This window comes from Lagopus muta, chromosome 3 (assembly GCF_023343835.1).
Source record: "Lagopus muta isolate bLagMut1 chromosome 3, bLagMut1 primary, whole genome shotgun sequence".
NCBI lineage: Eukaryota > Metazoa > Chordata > Aves > Galliformes > Phasianidae > Lagopus > Lagopus muta.
In genome coordinates this window covers 38,328,186-38,348,403 of record NC_064435.1, presented here as the reverse complement: position 1 = coordinate 38,348,403, position 20,218 = coordinate 38,328,186, and the positions used below count along the sequence as shown (strand labels likewise).

At 39.3% G+C, this 20,218-nt stretch overlaps 1 protein-coding gene across 2 annotated transcripts in view; it reads left to right on the top strand.

Annotated features, from left to right (window-relative positions):
• The window catches only part of XKR4 (XK related 4), a 227,766-nt gene that overhangs the window by 126,070 nt on the left and 81,478 nt on the right, over positions 1 to 20,218 (top strand). For both annotated transcript variants that reach the window (XR_007375587.1, XM_048938433.1), the window contains exon 2: positions 10,536 to 10,735. Coding sequence is in view for 1 of the 2 variants with exons in the window: in XM_048938433.1 (XP_048794390.1) it covers positions 10,536 to 10,735 (200 nt within the window). In the remaining variant the exon portion in view is untranslated. The remainder of the gene's footprint in view (positions 1 to 10,535; positions 10,736 to 20,218) is intronic.

Here is a 20,218-nt window from a genome sequence, read left to right as displayed (position 1 = left end):
TATTTAGCAGCCGTATTGTTAACATTATGTAGAACTTCAGTTTCACTTGTGAAGCAGAGAAGTTTTTTAATTCGCTACAAAGGCATGTATCATATTTGCCTTGAAGAAGTCATAAACTGTAATCTAGGCCAAGAATTAGCCTTGGAGATATGAGATAATTTGGAGGTGGGGTGTCAATCTGAACAAGGAATTCAAGCTCTGGCATCTGGTATACATCTGAGGGATTTTCAGTGGCAGGGACTGGTGGTTAAAGAACTGCCTGCTTGCTCTACAGATGTTAGATTTTCATTTTTTTTTTATATTCAATTTGCTTGTAAGCTTTCATTTGTTTACCACTGCTATGTGTATAAAACTGACTGTAAGATCTACCATACCAATATCTTCATAGTTTCAGTATTGACATGCCAGGACAAAAGGCCCAGTCTCAGGATATTCCTTCAGGGACTGGAGCACCTCTCCTGTAAGGAAGGACTGAGAGATCTTGGACTTTTCTTCCTGTAGAGGCTCAGGGCGATCTTATCAATGTGTATCTGAAGTTGGGATGCAAAGAGGATGGAGGCATGCTGCTTTCAGTGTGAGGACAAGAGGCAATAGGCACAACCTGGAGCACAGGAGGTTCCCTCAGAACAGCAGGCAGCACTTCTGTGTTGTGCAGGTAATGGAGCACAGGCACAGATTGCCCAGGGGCTGTAGAGCCTCCTCCTTGGAGATCTTCAAAAGCCACCTGGATGTAGGCCTGGCCATCCTGCTCTGCATGTCCCTGCTTGAGCAAAAGCTGGGCCACATGGACCCAAAGGTGCCTTCAAACCTCAACCACACTGTGATGCTGTGATTAAGTTTGTAATGGAAGGGTAAACTCTAAGTTTGCCAGTCTTAGTGGATGTACTTGAGCCAAATCAAGGTTTGGAGATACCCTTTAGAGCATTTCTAACCTGCACTGTGTTTTAGAATCCATCACTGGGGACAGTTCCCTTCTCACATGCAAAGGGCTAGCATTGCCTGATGCTAACTGGGAAATCAATGTTCCCTCCTGTAAGGAAACTGTTATATCATGGTCTGAACTGATGACTGAGCACATGGTGAAGGAGTATGGCTGGTCCAGGAAGCACAGATGCAAGCAATTCAGTGACCAGAAGTGGTGGACCCTGCATCCACCCCTCCCCAGGCTCATTTAAGGTTTAGCCTCCTAAGGGAGAATATCTCTTAGATGAAGGCTACTTTCTGAGAAGTGCTCTGTAGATAGAGACTATCATCGCTTGGGTGAGTTAACTTTTTCCTATATATGGTTATTGATATCCCTAATGGTGTTCTGCCTGGTATCACAAAGAATTTTTCAGAAGTAATTACATTGCTTCCTAGGACCAGCACCTCCACAACATCCCAGTTGAGCCTTTTGGCTCCAGTGTTTTCCCTGTTGCTCTAGTTAAGAGTAGATGGTCCGATGGCTCCTGGCAGTCCTCTGTCCAGTTCTACGCTCTCGAAAGTGCTCCAGTGCTACATTAGGCTATTAATCATACTAATTTTCAGTGCAACTTCTGTGCCAATGAATTCAGACTTGATATTGAAAGTGTTGTTTTTAGATGTGTAACTATTTGAAACTTATCTGCACACAGATTTTTGTTCTGTTTAATAACAGCTGTAGATTTGTAATGTACATTTGTGTATTAATTACCTTTTAACAATACAGCCTCTTAAGTTTTACAGGCCCTTTATAGGTTGTTATAACTGTCTTTAATGGAATAAAAAGTCCTGTACTGAAAGGGAATGACAGATTTATACATATGCATCTGTATGCAAAAATGATTGTGTTTGTGTTGCTGAAATTTACAGATTTTTTACCCCTACTAAAAATAGTATTAAAAATGTTCATATGCCAAACCTTAGCTATTTTTTCTCAGGCCTTCAGGTGGAGACTAATTCAGCATTACTGACTTAATTCAGCCTTTCACTTTACCTTAGACTGACTCTTAATCAATCTTCCAGCAAAGCAAGTCACTTGTAAAGAAAATACCTGGTCGGGAGTTTAAGTGCTTGAATCAACCATTTTAAATTCATATTTTCAATGAAATGGATGTAACGGTCTGTGTACACCAACACTTACTGATAATACATATTTTCTCTGATGCAATTTGTTTCTCTTAGATAGTCTTTTCATTTGAGCTTTCCCTGCTCAGGAATGAATACTTTCTGAGCTAATAGTAGCATGTGATGTTTATGAGGCTCTGAAGTCCCTGCCTATTATGTCGTGCCCCTTTCAATGACCGTTGTGTTTATATTTCCCTTAAGTTGTCCTTCTCAAAATATGCTATAACAGAGATTGATGTAGTCAGCTCTCTTTTGTCCTGTTTGTCTAGGGAATTACTGTCACAAAAGGAAAAATTGTTCTTCATTCTTGTGGTGTGTCTGTGTTCTCTCTGCCTTCTTCTCTGATTATCTTTACAAACAAAATTGCTAAACTGAATTCACAGGGAGTTTAAGGATTTCTTATAAATTCATGTCCTTCAATACCAGCTATTCCTTGAGGCGTGTATTCTTACAGGTATTTTACTATTCTTAGTGCTTTTTGGATTTTGAGCTATATGCTAAGATGTAACTAATAATGAGAAAGAGAATTCCCATTAAACTAAAAATTGTAGTTCTTTAATGACCAGCATTTGCTTTCAAGTATTAATGTGACTGCTGTCTTGCCAGCTCCTGCTATTTTTTCCTTTGGCTTGTATGCTACTGCGAGCATGTCACCAAGTTTCTTCTTCTTTTTTCGTAAAGCCCTACTGTAGATTGTAATATTGGTAAGAGATCAAACCAGGGCGTGTAAAAAGGTAAAATTCCCATTAGATTCCTAAGGGCCTTTTTCTTACCAAGGCTCTTTGGATTTGGCCTATGGGAACTGATGAAAGGCTGAAATGAAAATGCTGCCATTTGCCCTAGACTTTCCCCCCTATGCAAAACACAAGCCAAAAATGTTATTCCAAAGATTTCTGAATGTTGCATTTGCAAAGCACGTGGGTAGAGTTCATGGTGCGGTGTTCAACTTAATATTCAAGATCATTACTTTGTGAGATGCTGTTCAGCACTGCTAATACTATTAGCTGGCAGATTTGTTTTGAATTGAATCTTATATAAAGTTCTTCAAGCAGGCAACAATTAAAGTGCATTCTCCATTAGTCAGAACCACTTCTAAGCACCAACTGGAATTTAGCTTGAACTATTAAATAATACTGACAGTCATTTGAATATCAATAAAAATCACAAAAGTACTGTCTGTCCGTATCTTAATGAGTGATTAATCCCACATTCCTTCCTGAATCTTTAAGATTGTTCCATCCAAACAAGAGTGTTCAACTAATTAGGTGTTCTGTATCAGAGGACTTACTGAAAGCTTTTCCTGATTACTTCAAAAGGAAAACCTGAAATACAGACTCCTGTATAAGTAGGCTGAAAAAATAGTTATTTACAGCATAGTTATTTCCAAACAGAATTCTCAGTTGTAAGCTTCCTCTAAGCTAGAAAGTGCAGACAGGTTCTAACAAAATTCTTAGAAGAATTTTGGAAGGTTTTTGGGGGGAAGGAAGGGGAAAGTTGCCAACAGTTAATTTTTAGTGGTTAATGGATGCAGCTAGCTTCTCCTGCTTCATGTGCTGGACCCCAAGAGTCACAACTGGATTTATCCTGGAACACACCAGTAGTCTTGGAAACAGATACTTATATGGAAGGAAACTAATTGTATTTTGTCAGTGGGGATAAAATATGGGCTTATTTTGTCTTTGAGGATAATATGTAGCCTGTACCCTAAGCATTCTGATTCTGTAGTATTTGCACTACTGTTGATTCTTTTGACTTTCACAAAAAGTACTTCAGGCATCTCCACTGCTTTAAAAACATACTTTTTTTTTTTTTCCTTTTCTGGACCAAGGAGGTTGCAGCTGTCAGCTCTTGTCCTGTGGAAGTTGACACTGGAAAGCTGCCTGCTCTGCAGGCAGCTTCATCTATTTAATTTATCAAAGACACCAGAGGAAGTAGCAGACAACATGGGTTCTTGTAAGTAACAGAGCATAGCTGTTGCTTCTTTTAAGAGGTGAGTTTGACCAGATGTTCACCAGCTTGCCACTGAAGGGTTCCCCAGCAAAGCTGGCCGTGAACTGGTGCAGGAATGCTCAAGGGTATTTATCCTGCTATCTGCTCCCAAGCTTCATCTCCATGTTGAGCCCTCCCCTGTGGATGGTTCAGAGTGATAAATAGCCCATGTCCCTCTGGAAATGGTTTGAAAGATGGATGCTGGGAGAGACTCAGCTTCCCAGAGGGGCCTGAGCATCTCTATGTGTGCAGTGTGAATAACAAACACTGTTACCCAGGAGGTGAGCTTGCCCCCAGGCTGCAATGTCTCCAGCCCTGAGACCTTGATTTGCAGTGTGTTGCTGTGTACTTTGCTCCTATGGGAACTACTAAAGGGCTAAGAAAGGCACCAAGAATTCTTTGCTTTATTCTAGACTCATCCTAATTTGGTGTTGGGGTGCCGCACAGCTGCTTTTTGGAGGACTGGAAAATACACTTGCTAGCCAGTGCTTAGAAGTCAGAGGCACTGCTGTCCAGCTATGCCCATTTCTTTACAAGAGTAAAGGCAAGAGACGGGTTTCCATGTAGAAGCCTGAAAAGACCTTCAGTCTGTAGAAAGTAAAGAAATTCAGAGGGAGGTTGAAGAGGAGTCAGGAACTGGATTTAGCTATTCAGAGTGCCCCTGCATTAACCGACAAAGCCATGTTTCCCTAATGAATTTGAGTAAGCGTTGCTGATCTAGGAAGCCTGCGTGGACTCTTCTGACACAGAGAGACAGCCTTTGGCTTCTCGGGGAATACAGAACATGGATCTCTGCTCTCTCTGGTCTTGCTTTGTGTTCATTTAGGAAGCCTCTTGTCCCTAGGCGTCTGCTCTCACACAGGCAACTGATTCCAGGGCTGCAGCCTTAGTAAAATATAGGAAACTCCTGTATTTCCCAGCAGTGGAAACCAAGAGGCCTCAGGGGCTCATAACAATTTCATCAGCTTCTGATGAAGCAGACATTGTGGTTAAAGAGCACATAGGTGTGTGATGTAATACAGGAAACATGAGCACCTACATGAGTAGAAGCTGTTAGCTGTGCTAAATACCTAAATGCTAGTCTCTGATTAAAATAGAAAAAGTGGCTGTTACATAGCATCAGTAGCAACAACTGGTCTGAAGATGTATAGCAGGCTGTAAATTTTTCTCATTTTGTTTCGTCATTTTCATTTTGTATTCTGGCCTATGGTACGTAGTGAAGAAAATGCACTAATGTTGGGTTTCCTTTGGTCATCTTGTCTGTTCCTTATTAAACTCACATTTCATCACACCCACTTCTACCATCTCCCTATACTAGTACTTCACATACTTCATGTCCACAGTTTGGCCTTGTCAGATAAGGAGGGGTGCTGGGGTTGACTGGTCACATTTGATTAATTCAGCTAGCCATGAAAATTCAGATGGCCATTAAATGCTGCTATTAGTCATGGCCATTTGGGAAGGATCACCCAGTCATGGAATATGCTGCAGAATGCTTTAGTGGTTGTAATGAGACAGATGTAATCACTTTGTTTACGCTTATAAAGTGTTTTGCTTTGTATTAAAGGAGATGTTTCACTGAAATCTTAACGCTTCAAGGGGAAATTAAATACAAGAAGTGGGGGGTTGGTTTTATTTTTGATAATGTAGGTATGTTCTGGAAATAAGGCTTTTAACAGTTTTTATGATGAAATATTCCCCATTAGGATCTGTCCTCATGTGGATCTCATCTCAGTGACACAGGTGAAGATGCTGCACTCATAATTTAAACTAAATTAAGCCCATACATTTGGCTGCTGGTAAATTGCCAGAACCATGCTTGGTTGGACAAGCTTTGGTCACTGCTGTGCTACAGGATGTATTGTGGTTTCCCTTTGCACATTAAACCTTAATGCTGCCATCAAAAAATAATTTGATTGGAAAATTAAGATTGGCTGTTACGGCTTGTACCTTCCTGGAAAAGGGAATTAAAACTGAACTGATTTATCCCTTTCTTCAGAGCAAAAAGAATAAGCATTAGAATGTTCTGATAAGAAAGTAAGCATTGCTGCTAAATAAACTTTTTTTATGTATTCATGCTTACCTAATAAGAAAGCAAACCCATGCTTACCTAATAAGAAGCAAAACAGAACAATCTGTTGTTATTTAACACAACAAATACTGTTGAGATACAAATACAGTTAAGTTTTTTCTGGTAACTAGGCAACAGAAGAAAATACCACTTATCTGAATTGCTGTTTATTCTACTTTTTTTAAGCTCTTCAATTGTGATTTTTATTCTCCTCACCTCAAACACAAAAGGAGCAATTGTTCATGGTATGGCTAAATTGTTTAATGACCTGTTTGATACCAGGGTGAATCAGGCATCAGAATAAGCATCTTGGATTGCTGCAGCTAGCCATTAATGGTTTTTGATCTTCTCACAAATGTTTCAGTAGATTATGTAACATAAGCAAATGTCCTCTACTGATTTAGGCAATTGTAATAAATATGGACTACATGAGGCATGAAATCAGAACATTTCCATTTTTTCCAAAGAATGCAAATGGCTTCTCATTCATGTGTATCATCCTAAGGACTTTTTAGATGAAGCACATGGTAGCAATATAATCTCTGACACTTCTAAACTGAAGGCTTTTTTCCAGAGCTGCGTGTATTACCATCAGATGGATGGCTTCATTAACATGAAAATCTGTAGCAAGAATTGCTCAGAGCCATAACCAGACTGGGCTTGCATATGGCTGTATGCTTGTGCATGCCCATGCTTGCCCACGCTGTCTAAACAAAGAGCTACTGAATATAACTGTTCTTAATCTCAATTTCTAGCTATAGATGTACAATAAAATGTGCAGCTGGAAGAAAGGAGGTGAGGACAAATGGCAACATTTGGGATCGAATCCCAGAGTAGCTCAGCAGACTGAAAGACCTTGATGAAGCCGAACCATGGGCAGTGAGATCAGTTCTGCACTCAAGGGAACAGGGCCACAAGCAATCAGGATTTGGTTTTCATGTCCTCTCTTCTAGAATAACTGAGATCTGAGGAATTGCATCCTGTTTGCAAGGTATTTGGGAGGTTTCTTTGTCTGCCTTGTACTGGAGCAAGAGCTGAGGGAGTGTTATCTGGATGGGAGTATTCAAGACAAACACATTCCTTAAAACAAGGGAGAAAGAAGGGAAAATTTTTTTGCAAACCAGATAGGGACAATTCATTCCCATTATTGGCTTAGAGAACCACACCTGGTTTTGAGTTTGTGTGAATGCTATATCTTGCTCTCCCAGGAAGGTTTTAGATTGGTTAGCTGCCAATTCCTGGGCTGTGAATCCTGTCAGACTATTTACACGTATCCTAGTTAATCAACTACTGTTTGTAAAGCCCTTTAAACTTGGAAAGCACTCCTATAAATATTTAGTATTATCATATAATTACACTACCACATCTCAATTAAATGCACAATTGGGCATGCTTTAATTATGCAATTAAATGTCACTAGATGTATTTTAAATGTAGATATCTCACTCAAAGCTGACCTCTCATCAAGTTTAGGATGGAAACCTGGAGCAAAATGAGAATTCTTGATTTTTGAAACTCTGGAGAGCCACCTTTTCATGAGAATGAATTGATCTACCCATAGTACAGGATTTTTTCCACAGCTACAAATATAGGTGACTTTTTCTTTCTGTTTGGCTTACATCATGAACACTTTTTGTAGGCAAAACAGGGATTAACCTGCTTTTTTGTTTGCTTTTGACTTTACTGCCTTCCTTCATTAATATAACGGAAAAAGAATGTCATTCAAGATCTTGTCCCAGATATAAATCATAACCCTGAAATCAATGGAATATATACCATGTCTTATGATATACTGAAATAAATTAAAGCAATTCATGCTGAAGCGTTCTCTGTTTCCTCCTGAGAGTAAAAAAGGCATCAATTCTCAAAGAGCAATATATACGTTGCTATCTGATTATTAGGAATATAGTATTACTTCCTACTCCCTTCTCTTCATGCTGAGTAGTAAGCTTGCCTATATGGTTGACAAGCTAAGCAGTGCTCTGGCTTCAGAGGAAGGAAAAAAAAATTAAATATCTGATATAACTTTCTGGTAGCAATTTTTTAGTCTTCTAACTTTCTCTAGCTTTAGGAAACTCTATTACTTAAGATTTTCTCTGCAAACATAACAATCTTGACTTACTAGATGAAGTAGTTGCTTTCCTAGATAGCAGTATTGTTGCTGTAGTTCCTATTCTTCCTTTCTCCCTCTAGTGCTCTCACTTAATCATTTCTTGTCATTTATTTTCGTGTCAATTCAATGATTTTTGGGGAAATGCGTAGGCAGTTTTTGTCTATTTGTAGGGAACTGCATACGTCCGAAGTTTAGGTCTTAAGATATAATCACCACTAAATAATAACGCGTCTGAAGCTTCATGTTTGAGCAGTGTGCTCCACAACGAACCTAAGATAGTTTCAAAGCCAGAGCTGTCATGAGTCCTTCTTATATGTTGCTTGAATGTGAGTGTACTGGCCACAGCTTGAACTCAGGAGAAATTTGAGCTCCACTAGAATGATACCAGACGACCAGAATGAGAACAACTCTTCAGGGCAGGAACTGCCTTTGAGTGTGTCTGCATAGTATTTATAGCATATCCTGACAATAGGACATCAGTAACAGTGTCTAAAATGCAATTACATAATGCATATATATATAATAGCACTGCAATAATGACACATTCTAAACTATATTTGGAAACCCCAACAAGAAAAGAACTTTCTCTTTTTTTTTGTTAAATTTAACCGTGGGTATAAAGTGTCTTTGATATATGAAGCATTTTATGAAACAATCTTTTTATTTTAATAACTGCTAATTTGCACACATAACATCAATTGCTGGTGCAATTAATTGTGGATGCAAATGAGGATGTTTAGCTGTCTAATCACCTGATTATGCCTATAAATCAGTGACAGTAATTATGTGTGTAAATGCTCATTTTAGCCAGCAATTTGGCCAAAATTGATGGGACAGAAATAAACACCCTGAGCTGAAATTTGGTCCCTAGTATGTAAAAAGAGAAAGTATCTTCTTCCCCTGCCTCTTGTCTAAATTGCAGAGAGTAAAGTAGACAAAGAGCAATGACTCCCCAGTCCCCAATAACTCACTGCCAATGTTTCACAATAAAGTGCAATGGGAGAGGAAATATTTCCATAAGGGTTCATTAATCACAACGTATTTGCCATGCACAACCACTCTGCAGAGCAGGTGAAGAACCCTAAGGGATGTTGCCTGGCACAGCATGTCATTTTCCTAATAGGAAAAGTATTTTTTGCACAAATGCTGTAAAACTGAAGTTGCAGATGGCTCTGTTGGCAGGGTTAGAGCTTCTTGGCACAACCTTCAGCAGACAAAGCTACTTTAGATATTTATAGCAAGGGTCAGGGATATCTCAAAAGAAGGATACTGAAGAGGCTGTCCGCCCCACTAAGTGCACTCTTCCCAGGTGTGCCCCTTGGAAGGACATATGAATCAGGCCAAAACAAAACAAACAACACACAAAACACAAACTGCAGAACAGCATGCAAATCTTGCCTGTCCCTGTTGTGATGCAGGACTCTAAAGACCTAGGAATAACTAAATCAGTTGCAACCAAAAACTTAGGTGTTGAAAGGACTCTGCTAGCAAAAGTGTAAAAACAAACAAACAACAACAAAGAAACTCCTATAATTCAGAGCCACCTGATGCAGTTTTAATTTAAATTTGATTTTTAATGTTTTTTGCTTTTCTATTGCTGTGATGTGTGTTGTCAGTAGAAGTGTTGTTGGCTCAGATATGAGCTCTGTGGTGCTCCCTGGTTTTGTTTGATGTATGTTCCTGAGTGAAGCTGTTGCTCCCATGTGTACATTGGGTACGAGGGTCTGTTGGGCGCTTATTCTCTGCTGGGACAGCTGAACCCTGGGCTCTTCTGTCAGTCAGAGTACCCAGGTACTTCTGGAGTTAGGACTGATTAGAACAAAAGGTTACACACAGCTGATACATATAGTCCTCACAACTCACTGTAGAGTGAGACTGTAGAGTAGAGGCCATCACAGAATCAGGTTTTTTTCCCACCGTTATTTGAAAAAGCTCCAAGGGAGACCACATAATCAATTTATCTCCCCTACATTTCTGTTCAGAAAATTGGGTCTGTGAAAGGGGTACTATTTAACAAATGCATGTATATAATGCTAAGCTTTGTAAACAGTTTTATAAAGGCAAATCTTGTCCTCAGTTCAGTTTACTATTATCACATCAACTATTACAAATTACAGTATGATATTCCTTTTAAATAAATGTTCAGAACATTGAAGTACATTGGGAAAATATAGGTTATTTTTGAGCAAAATAACTAAATATAAATTATTTTTGAGCAAAACTGTTGCCTGTAAAATATCATTCTGCGTTTCTATAATTTCTCTCTTTTATTTCCAGGTATTTCCACACTATATACTTGGGTATCCGGAGTCGACAGAGTGGAGAGAATGACAGATGGCGGTTTTATTGGAAAATGGTGTATGAGTATGCAGATGTGAGTATGCTGCATTTGCTAGCCACGTTTCTGGAAAGTGCACCACAGCTGGTCCTGCAGCTCTGTATTGTTGTACAGACTCGTACACTCCAGGCTCTCCAAGGTAGGAGTTCATTTAATCTACTTGCTTTTAGCATTTTAGGAAGATGCAATTCTTCCTGCAAGATAGGAGGAGGTAATTTATGCACATTTCAAACTGCTGTGTGCCTCATACTCCTTTCATGAAGTGCAAATCTTGTCTACTAGATTCCATTAAGCTCTTAACTATGACTTTGTCAAGAAAGCCTGTACTGTTGGTGTTGTTTTGTTGTTTGTTTGTTGTTGTTTTGTTTTTTTTTTTTTAACATTTCTTATTGCCCTGGGTAGTGGGTAGGATTTACAGTGCTTTCTTTCTATGCAGTCTTGTAATAGAAGAGCTCTTCTGATTATCCACTAAGACAATGTTAAGACTGCATTGCTCAGGGCAGTGCTCTTCTCCCTCTGCTTTTTCTTGTGAACCTTCAAAAAGCTCCAAACTCTAGAAATGACTTTCATATGGCATTATGCAAAACAGAAGATAGTACAGAAGAAAGCAGATATTCTGAGAAAAAAATGCTGGTGTCTGTGGAATAAGTATCCATCAGTTCTCAGCCATGTTTATCTGAAATAATACAAGTCAGCTGCTGAGCATTACAAGAGCACTAATTCCTTCAAGCTATGGGTTTCTACATGGGAAATAGTGTGGCCATCAGGAGCAGGGAGGTAATCACCCCCCGTACTCAACACTGGTGAGGCCGGCACCTTGAGTACGGTGTTCATTTTGGGCCCCTCACTATAAGAAAGACATTGAGGCCTTCGAAAGTGTCCAGAGAAGGGCAACGAAACTGGCAAGGGGTCTGGAGCACAAATCTTATGAGGAGCAGCTAAGGGAGCGGGGATTGTTTAGAAGAGGAGGCTCAGGGGAGACTTCATTGCACTCTACAGCTTCCTGAAGGGAGGTTGTGATGAGAAGGGGTTTGGCTTCTTCTGCCAGGCAACAAACAGGACCCAAGGAAATGGCCGCAAGTTGTACCAGAGGAGGTTTGAGTTAGACATAAGGAAGAACCATTTCTCTCAGAGAGTGGTCAGGCACTGGAATGGCTGCCCAGGGAGGTGGTGGAGTCGCCGTCCCTGGCAGTGTTCAAGAGGTGTCTGGATGAGGAGCTACGAGAGATGGTTTAGAGACTTGTGGCAGCAATGGACAGTTGGACTACATGATCTTGCAGGTCATTTCCAACCTTGTGATTCTGTGATTCTATGATTCTTCCTAAGGCTAATGCTTTCAGCAAGCATGATTACTTCTTCAAAATGGTAAATGCATGCACATGTCCTTCTACAGGGCTTGTCAATCAGCGATACAGATATAGAAATAACTCCTTCTCTGCTTCTTTTTTGATTCTACCTTGGGGTATCTGACAGCTTGTCTTTCATATTGCACTAATGTTTTGTGTTATGGCTGCATGTGGGCAGAAATTATTGGCAAGTGAGTAAGAACTTGGGATCCAGAAGGTAACACAAATATCATGAGAGACTGAAGAGCAGAAAGCAGGAAGGACAGAGGAAGGAAAGTGCCTCTGTACTGAACTGAACTGTTGCAGCACCTTGCTCCAGGAAGTTCTTCATCTTGTTAGTTCATTGTGAGTAACGTGCAGTGAGACTGATTAGAAGAAAAGGAACTGGGAATAAAGTAGGTGACTGAAAACCTTGATCCTGGGCAGTTTCCTGTGGATAAATCAGACTTTTTTTCATTTATTCCTCTTTGAACTGATGTCTAATACAGGCTATCCTTCTTCCTGTGTGTGTTTTTGTTGGGTTTTTTTGTTTGTTTGTTTTGTTTCTTTAGATATAAAACTCTGTCACCTTAAGGGGAATAGAAAGCCAGAGTTTCGACTTTAATTAGTTGGTGCTCTGTACAAATTGGGTTGCCTAAGCACTTCTTACAGCTATTTCTCAAAATGGTGCTGCCCCACACCAAGTCCAAATCATTATTTTTCAGGAGATTGTATTATCACTTCAGGAAGCTTTGGCCCTCCAGAAAAAGAGACTCCAGAGAGAGGCTCAGGAGAAGAATATAGCGAGAATACTCTATGGTCAGCTGTAATTGAAGTATCTTCATAAACTATTAATACAGAAGGCCTCTCACACTCATTTTTGTGCAATAACAGATCTATGAGAAATGTGGCTGGTGAGTAGGCACTAAACCTGTGATGTACTATGTAAGCGGTTGTCAATTAAAGAAAACCTGGAATACTTCAATTTAGAAGGCCTAGATTGTTCCTGAAAGCTCTAATCAACTCTGAAATCTCTATCGGAAACCTGAAACAGATAAAACTATAATATTTATTTCAGCTGTGAAGGGTGAAAATATTTACTGATTGTCTTTTCCCCATTCTCTTCCATCATCGAAGGAGAAAAGTTTCCACTTTAAAAAACTAAGAAAATTAAACGAGTTTGTAGCATTTTCTTAAACAGCAGTTTCATTATATTCTCCTGGTGAAAGTTATTATATTTTAGTACATTGCCAGCTGTGAAAATCCTTTATTTTCTGTGCTTCTTTTGAAGAAATGTTGAAGATAATGCACTGAATGATAGGATGGCAGATTTGCTGTGAGGTTGCATAAGGAGAGGATAAATTCTCTCTTGTTTCAGCTATGTGTTTAAAAAGGCCTAGCTACACCATACACACTTCAGCTCCTTGTCCACTCACTGAGCCTGATACAGAGATTCCTAAAATGGATCAACAAAGAGAGGTTTGGATCGGTTTTCTTTGTTTAGGGAATGGTGTTTGCTTTTTGTTATTTTGATCCTATAGCCTTCTCACTCACAAAAATGAATTATGATGATAATTGTTAAGTGCCAAGATCACTGGTTCACCTTCTTGAAAGTATGCTTCCATCGCAAACCATAAATTTGGCACAGGGAGTGAATGATACTGGAAATACCTTGGTGTCTAAGCAGGGTTTTTTTTAATATCAAGCCATTAATGACCGCAAGAGAAACTGTTAAATATTTCATTTATGAAATTGCATTTATTCCGTTCAGAATGCACAAAAATAGCATAATTTTCAGAAGGACAATACAGGATGGCTGTAGATTTCCCTCTTGTGTTAAGAATGTTCAATAGGTGTGTTTGACTGATTCTGTCAGTTATTAACCCCTGCTAATCAAGATAAAAATACATACAGATATGTGCGTTAAGTCATAGGATCACAGAATGGCCTGGGTTGAAAAGGACCACAATGATCACCTAGTTTCAACCCCCCTGCTGTGTGCAGGCTTACCAACCACCAGACCAGGCTGCCCAGAGCCACATCCAGCCTGGCCTTGAATGCCTCCAGGGCTGGGGCATCCACAACCTCCTTGGGCAGCCTGTTCCAGTGCGTCACCACCCTCTGTGTAAAAAAAAAACTTCCTCCTAATATCTAACCTATATCTCCCCTGTCTTAGTTTAAAACCATTCCCCCTTGTCCTGTCACTATTGATCCATGTAAACAGTCGTTCACCTTTCTGCTCATATCCTCCCTTCAAGTACTGGAAGGCCACAGTGAGGTCTCCACAAAGCTTTCTCTTCTTCACGCTAAAAAAGCCCAGTTCCCTAAACCTTTCCTCATAGGAGAGGTGCTCCAGCCCTCTCATCATCTTAGTGGCCCTTGATTTCGTGGAGATCAAGAACACTGGGTAGTGCATGTGAAATCCTTCCTCTTCAGTTTTTCATACACTGCAGTGAGGGCCATTTCAAAAGCCCAGAGGATGTATCACGAGGTGCGCTTGCATGGACGCACTAAGCATGAATAAAAAAAAAAAATCTTGTGTATCGCTGTATCGAGACTGCTGCAGCAATGTATTGCTTAGACCGGAGGCTGTAAACAGTCATGAAGGAATGGCTTCTCTCTTTTGCATTGGTATCCAGAGAAATCTGAGTATTGATAAAATGGTATCAAGTTCTCACACTTATTATTTCAAATCTGATACTGTAAGATTTTCTTAAAACTTTCAAAATTAGAGGAAATGGTCTGTGTTATTCTGCCTGCAATCAGATCTGTCCCACAGAGGAAGGAGTAAAATGCATTATGTAGAAAACAGATGATTTCTTAGCACTAATTTTTCAAGGAAAATAATTTAATTATGATGCTGGAACTCTGCTAATCTCCTCTCCTTCATTTTACCTATTGCCTCGATCTTTTCCACTCTGGTCCTTTGCATTTGAATATCTACTGTCTAGAAGAAGTGCCAACAAAATAAGTAATTTCTCAGTCTTTTCCTTGTGGGAGTCTGTTCCCCTACCTTTTCCTTCATGTGCTCTGTGCACAGCACTCCCACAGCAGTTTCTCTGCTGAGCCGGCAGCACCTCCAAACTGCATTGCTTTTTTTTTCTCTCCGTCTCTGTCTTAATTATTCTGTAGAAAAGTAATCTAAGAAGATTCATGGTGGGAGTCAGTAGCTGCACCAGCCTTATTCTTGGTGAAGAATGAGGCAGCTCTGCGTGTGTGGGGGGCAGTGGCAGAAAGTTCACAGAAACAACTGATGCTCATCCTATATCCATTTGCATATGTGGACAGAAGTGTCTAAAGTTGCTTGCAAATTAAATAGCTCATTTACTAGATACAGTCTAGCACTAATATGCCAGAGATCAGGACGATCTAAACAATCTCACTGCAAGCCTACGCTGATCACCTGAGATTCCATGTAGACCTGGGTCCTTTGCTCCATGTTTTCAGTTCTGTTCCCAGGGCTGGGCACCCAGGTCCTTACTGGACCTTTGGTTTTTTCAAGTCACAGACAGCTAGAATACCAAAGTTGAAAGTGTTTGGATTATAGAACTACCCAATAAATTCATTAGACTATGCATAATTCCCTTTAAAATGCCCCTACCTTTCAAGCTGCTTAATAAATAACCAGTATCTTCATGCTTCCTGCAGTAAACTGCCATAGACTGTCTACAGAGTGAGATCAGTCTGAAGGCCATCACATTTTTCTTTGTTTGGATCTCTGGACATCCATCATAATGACCACACACAACCACACACAGCTACATTGCTGTACTGGCTTGACAGGTCCATGGGTTGACAGAAAAATTGACAGAACTGGATTGGCAAACTGGCTTAGGGAGTTATTCCACCACCACTTTAGGCCAGCCTGCCTGCAGGCCGCAATTATAAATCTTCACTTTAATGATGGAAACTCCTGCCTAGCACCTCACACAGGTTGTGTGAGCATATCACTGGCATTCTCATGGCTGCATGCTGGTGGACCCCACTCAGGCACTTTTCTCCATTGTTTGCTTGATTGGGTCGCAGCAGGATGCAGTTGGACTCCCAGGGGCAGAAATGTGCCATTCAGCTCATAGAGGTTATGCGGTGTCGTGTGAGTCAGTCCCTTCCCATGTCACCTCATTTTGGAATCTCTCCCTCAGAATGGCAAACATCCTTGGGCCTTTTCCTTTTATTTCCTTGGGTTTCCCCATTATGCCACTTGATTTTGGAACGACTCCCTATCTTAAAATTTGTGAAAATAAGCAAACATACAAGCCTGACGACTGCCTGGTTGGGACTCCTATGTGTTAGCAGAGTTACGTCTTAATGTCTTATTCAAGGACGTTCAAGATGTTCTAGCTACTCATAGATGAGCAGATAGACAAGATTCCTCCCTGCATTTACCACAGACTTCTTTATTCATGCTTTATTAATTAAAGCATTGTTTAAATTATAGATTAGTTTCTCATTCCTGTTTACTGCATATTACTGCAAATTATGCTTGCTAGTCAGCACTTAACTATTTTTTTTTTCTCCATCAGCCCCTGGGGGTTTGTTCTGGCTTTTCCATACAGTTCTATTAATCAAAGTCTCTATCAAAGTTTAATCAAAGTCTAATCACAGTTCTTAAAATAGAGTGACAGTAGTGCGCAAGCAAAATGAGTACAATTAATAAATTAATCAAATTTTGTTAAAGTTACCACACAATCACAGAGCCACTGAATTCTGCTGGAATTTTGTTTCCATGAGATCTCACTGGCCAACTGTTTTCCCAGTTTCTACCAGCTCTGCTGGAAGCCCAGCACTGTGTATGAAACACTGATAGTGCATACAAAAATCCACAGTGCTACCAAGAATCACTCTCAAGTCTTTCTACTCCAGACAGGTCACTGCTACTGCCTGAGCTGAACAGAATTTTGGGATCTCACTGGTAGTTTGTGACATGGTTGATAGGTTCTAGCTTTGTTTGGCTGAAGGAAATAATGTGTTAAGTCATTCATTATAAAATCCTCTGGCAAAATTCACCCTTGTGCATCAGAAATTCAAATTTTCACATCAGTGCAATGAACTGAAAGTCATTTAGGTTTTGGGAGCTTTTGTTTGTTTTTTGGTGTGTTTTTGGTTTTGGTGGTTTTTTTGGTTTGGTTTGGCTTTTTTTTGTGAGGCCAACGCTACGTTTTGCATAGCTTCTCCTTTTTTGTGACCTTCACAGCAATTCTGGATTACTGTGTAATGTGCTGTGTACATTTTCAGTGCTCTTCGGATAAAAAAAATAAATAAATAAATAAAGTTGATGGAAATTCTTATCCAATTTGATATATATTGGTATGGAAATAAGGTTTAGCTCTTGAGTTCTGGGCAGGCTGCCACTGCTTTTCTCTCTGCTGTCAAGGTTCTGCGCCACTGCAATCCAGCTTCTGAACTTCTCAAAGAGAAAGAAAAGCAGAGCAAGCAGTAGTCACAGAATCTGCTTGCAGCTTGGCACAACAGATTTTCAGTGACAAAGATGAACAAGCTTGGTATACTTGGAGTAAAAGAATCCTTGGCAAATGACTTAAACTGATCTGTATGCTCCCCTTGAAAATCTTAAAATGTTGTATTGCACTCATTAGGGTAGAGCCATCATATTAACTCATCCATGTTTCTGATAGAACAAGAGGGGACTTCTGAAGGCAATCGATTTCATAACCGGATTAGAATCTTAAAACTACTTCTATCTAGTTATACCTTTTGTCCCCAGTATGCCACTTGGAAGCGTAGTTCTCTGATAGAGACCTACTGCTGCTTTCTTGACTTTCTAATTTCATCAGTAGTCTGTCCCTATTTGTTCTTAAATTATCCTTGATTTTATACATTTCCTACAGAAATGATGCTTCTGTGATTATGTAGTCCATTTGATCTTCAGTCCTGACTTTTAAGAATTTCTGAGCCATTGAACTATTTCAATCAAATATAAAAGAACAGCAGACTTATCAAGGATAATTATTTTTCTTTAAATATTGTGGGGAAAAAAACAGTCAAGTTAAAGAGGAAAAAAAGATAAGTGAGAGCCTCCACAGAGGGAAAAGTAGTCAAATTTTGCTATTCCTCATTTTGTTTGGCACCAGCCAGTCCAAACAGGCATCCTTTCCAGATGAGCCATTGCCCTGCTCTCTCCTACCCAGTGGGACCATTGTGATAGACAGACCTAACTAGGGAATAGGAGACTCATTTTCTTGATTATCTTCACAGACTGCCTTCATGAGTACCAGATTGAATTCATCACTGGGGAATATGGCTGACCAAGACTGTACAGAGAACTCCAGGCTGTATTTTTTATCTTTCTACTGACAATTCTACTGGCAGTGCTAGAATTTTATTTCTATGTTAACTCAGACATTGCACAGGTTAATTCAAGTTACTTCATGATTCTTTGAAACACATGGGCTCTTCTAGTTCATGTCACTCTGATGAGTCTTCAATTACATTAAAAAAATTTGCTGGCAACTAAATGCATATAATGCAATTTCACCTCTTTTTTTTTTTTTTTTTTTAATTTTTCCAGTCTGCAAGGTCCTTCTGACTTTTCCACATATCACTTTCATTTTCCATGTTTATAATGTCTCCCAAAATCTTGTTAGTATATTACTTTTTATAACTGAGGTCATTAAGAGAAATATTCAGACAAGATTGGTTTCAAGTGTAATCAGTACTGAGCAAAGTAATAGTAATCTCATTCTATTCAAAGAGTTTTTTAAAAGCATTTCAACACAATTCTGCAGTGTCTTTCTTTATGCAGTTCATTTACCTACCCCAGCTATTTTCTACTAATTGCAATCTCCTCTCCTCACGCTCTGCCAGTAGTTTCCCACAAGCTTGGCAATCTGTATTCTGCCAAATATTTGATAGATTAGATCTGCTACATTTTATTTGTTAAGATAGGAGTTGTAAGATAAAGATATCAAGTTACTTTCCATGGTCTTGTGATCTACCTTGTTTTTGTAAATACACACTTACCTTCATCTTCAATTATTTTTTCTTTAAAAACTGCTCTAAAGCTATGATATTTTGTATTAAAATTCATATTATAGTTCTGTTCTAGCCCAGAACTTGTGTAATGCACCACATTTCCTGTCACATTGTACCAATTTTGAGTGGGTTGATTTATTGAAGATGCTTCTCACCAGAAGCAGTATTTCATACGACAGCTCTTTTGAGATCACAGAACGGAGATTTTCTAGTTCCACTAAGTGATAACATGAAGCTTGGAATTTCTGCCATAACACTGCAGGATTAGCTTTCTGCTCTCATTTCCTAGTTGTCAGTTCTGTCTTTGATCCACTGTTTCAAGTGCCCTTATTGAAAATTGACCTACAAGGCACCACTTTTATTGCTGATCATTCTTTTACCATTTCTATCTAGGTATCATTTTTGAGAAGAGTTTGCATACAAACCTACCTGGTTAAGAGAATTTTTCCAGAAGTGTTCCCTTGGCAGGATTTGAAGCTCTAGAAATTCTTCTGAATTTTGCCCTAAAGGAAAGCCAAACCTCCTCCCCAAAGTCCTTAAACAAATAATTTCTTTGGCCTTCGCTCATTTCCTTAAATTTCTTATACACAGCCTGACTTACAGATCTATTTTTATCTCTCCATTTTGTTTAAACTGGGCCAGCATTCATCTGAACCAATGCTATTTTTATTTTTTTTTACAATTAGCTGTCCTGTAACAACCTCAAAACTTTCTGTGGCTAAGTTTAGAAAGAAGCATCTCTGCTTTCTGTCAGAAAATCTGTCAGTTGTCACACTCCAGAATATCTGAGCTGTCTCCAGTAGCATTTGGTCTCCAACTTGTACCTCAGAACTGAAGTCTCCCATAGTGAGTCAGTTCTCTGTAGAATTTCTCCCTATAATAACGATTTGAATATCTCTATCCATATCCAAATTTAACTCTGGAATTCTAGCATACTAAAAGTATTTTTCTATCAACATCATGAATAAGAGAAGATCTGCCTCTAACTTTTTTTTTTTTTTAATTGTAGTTCCTGATGACTCTCTTTCTTACTACATTTAGGCCTGTATCTTTATCGTGGGGATTCTATTTAGTTCCTATTAAGCAATTATAAAAAGATTACGGGGTCACATAATACTGGCATACCAGTATGAGTTTGTATGTGATGCAGAAAATAATATTTGTGGAGCTTCACTGCCTATTAATCATTTTTACCATTCATTAAATCACAGGAAAAATGAAGAGTATATCATGTAGGTCATTCTGAATCAATGACAGTAAGGCATCGTAGCATGCTGGCATGAAATCTGCATGTGTCATTTTAATAG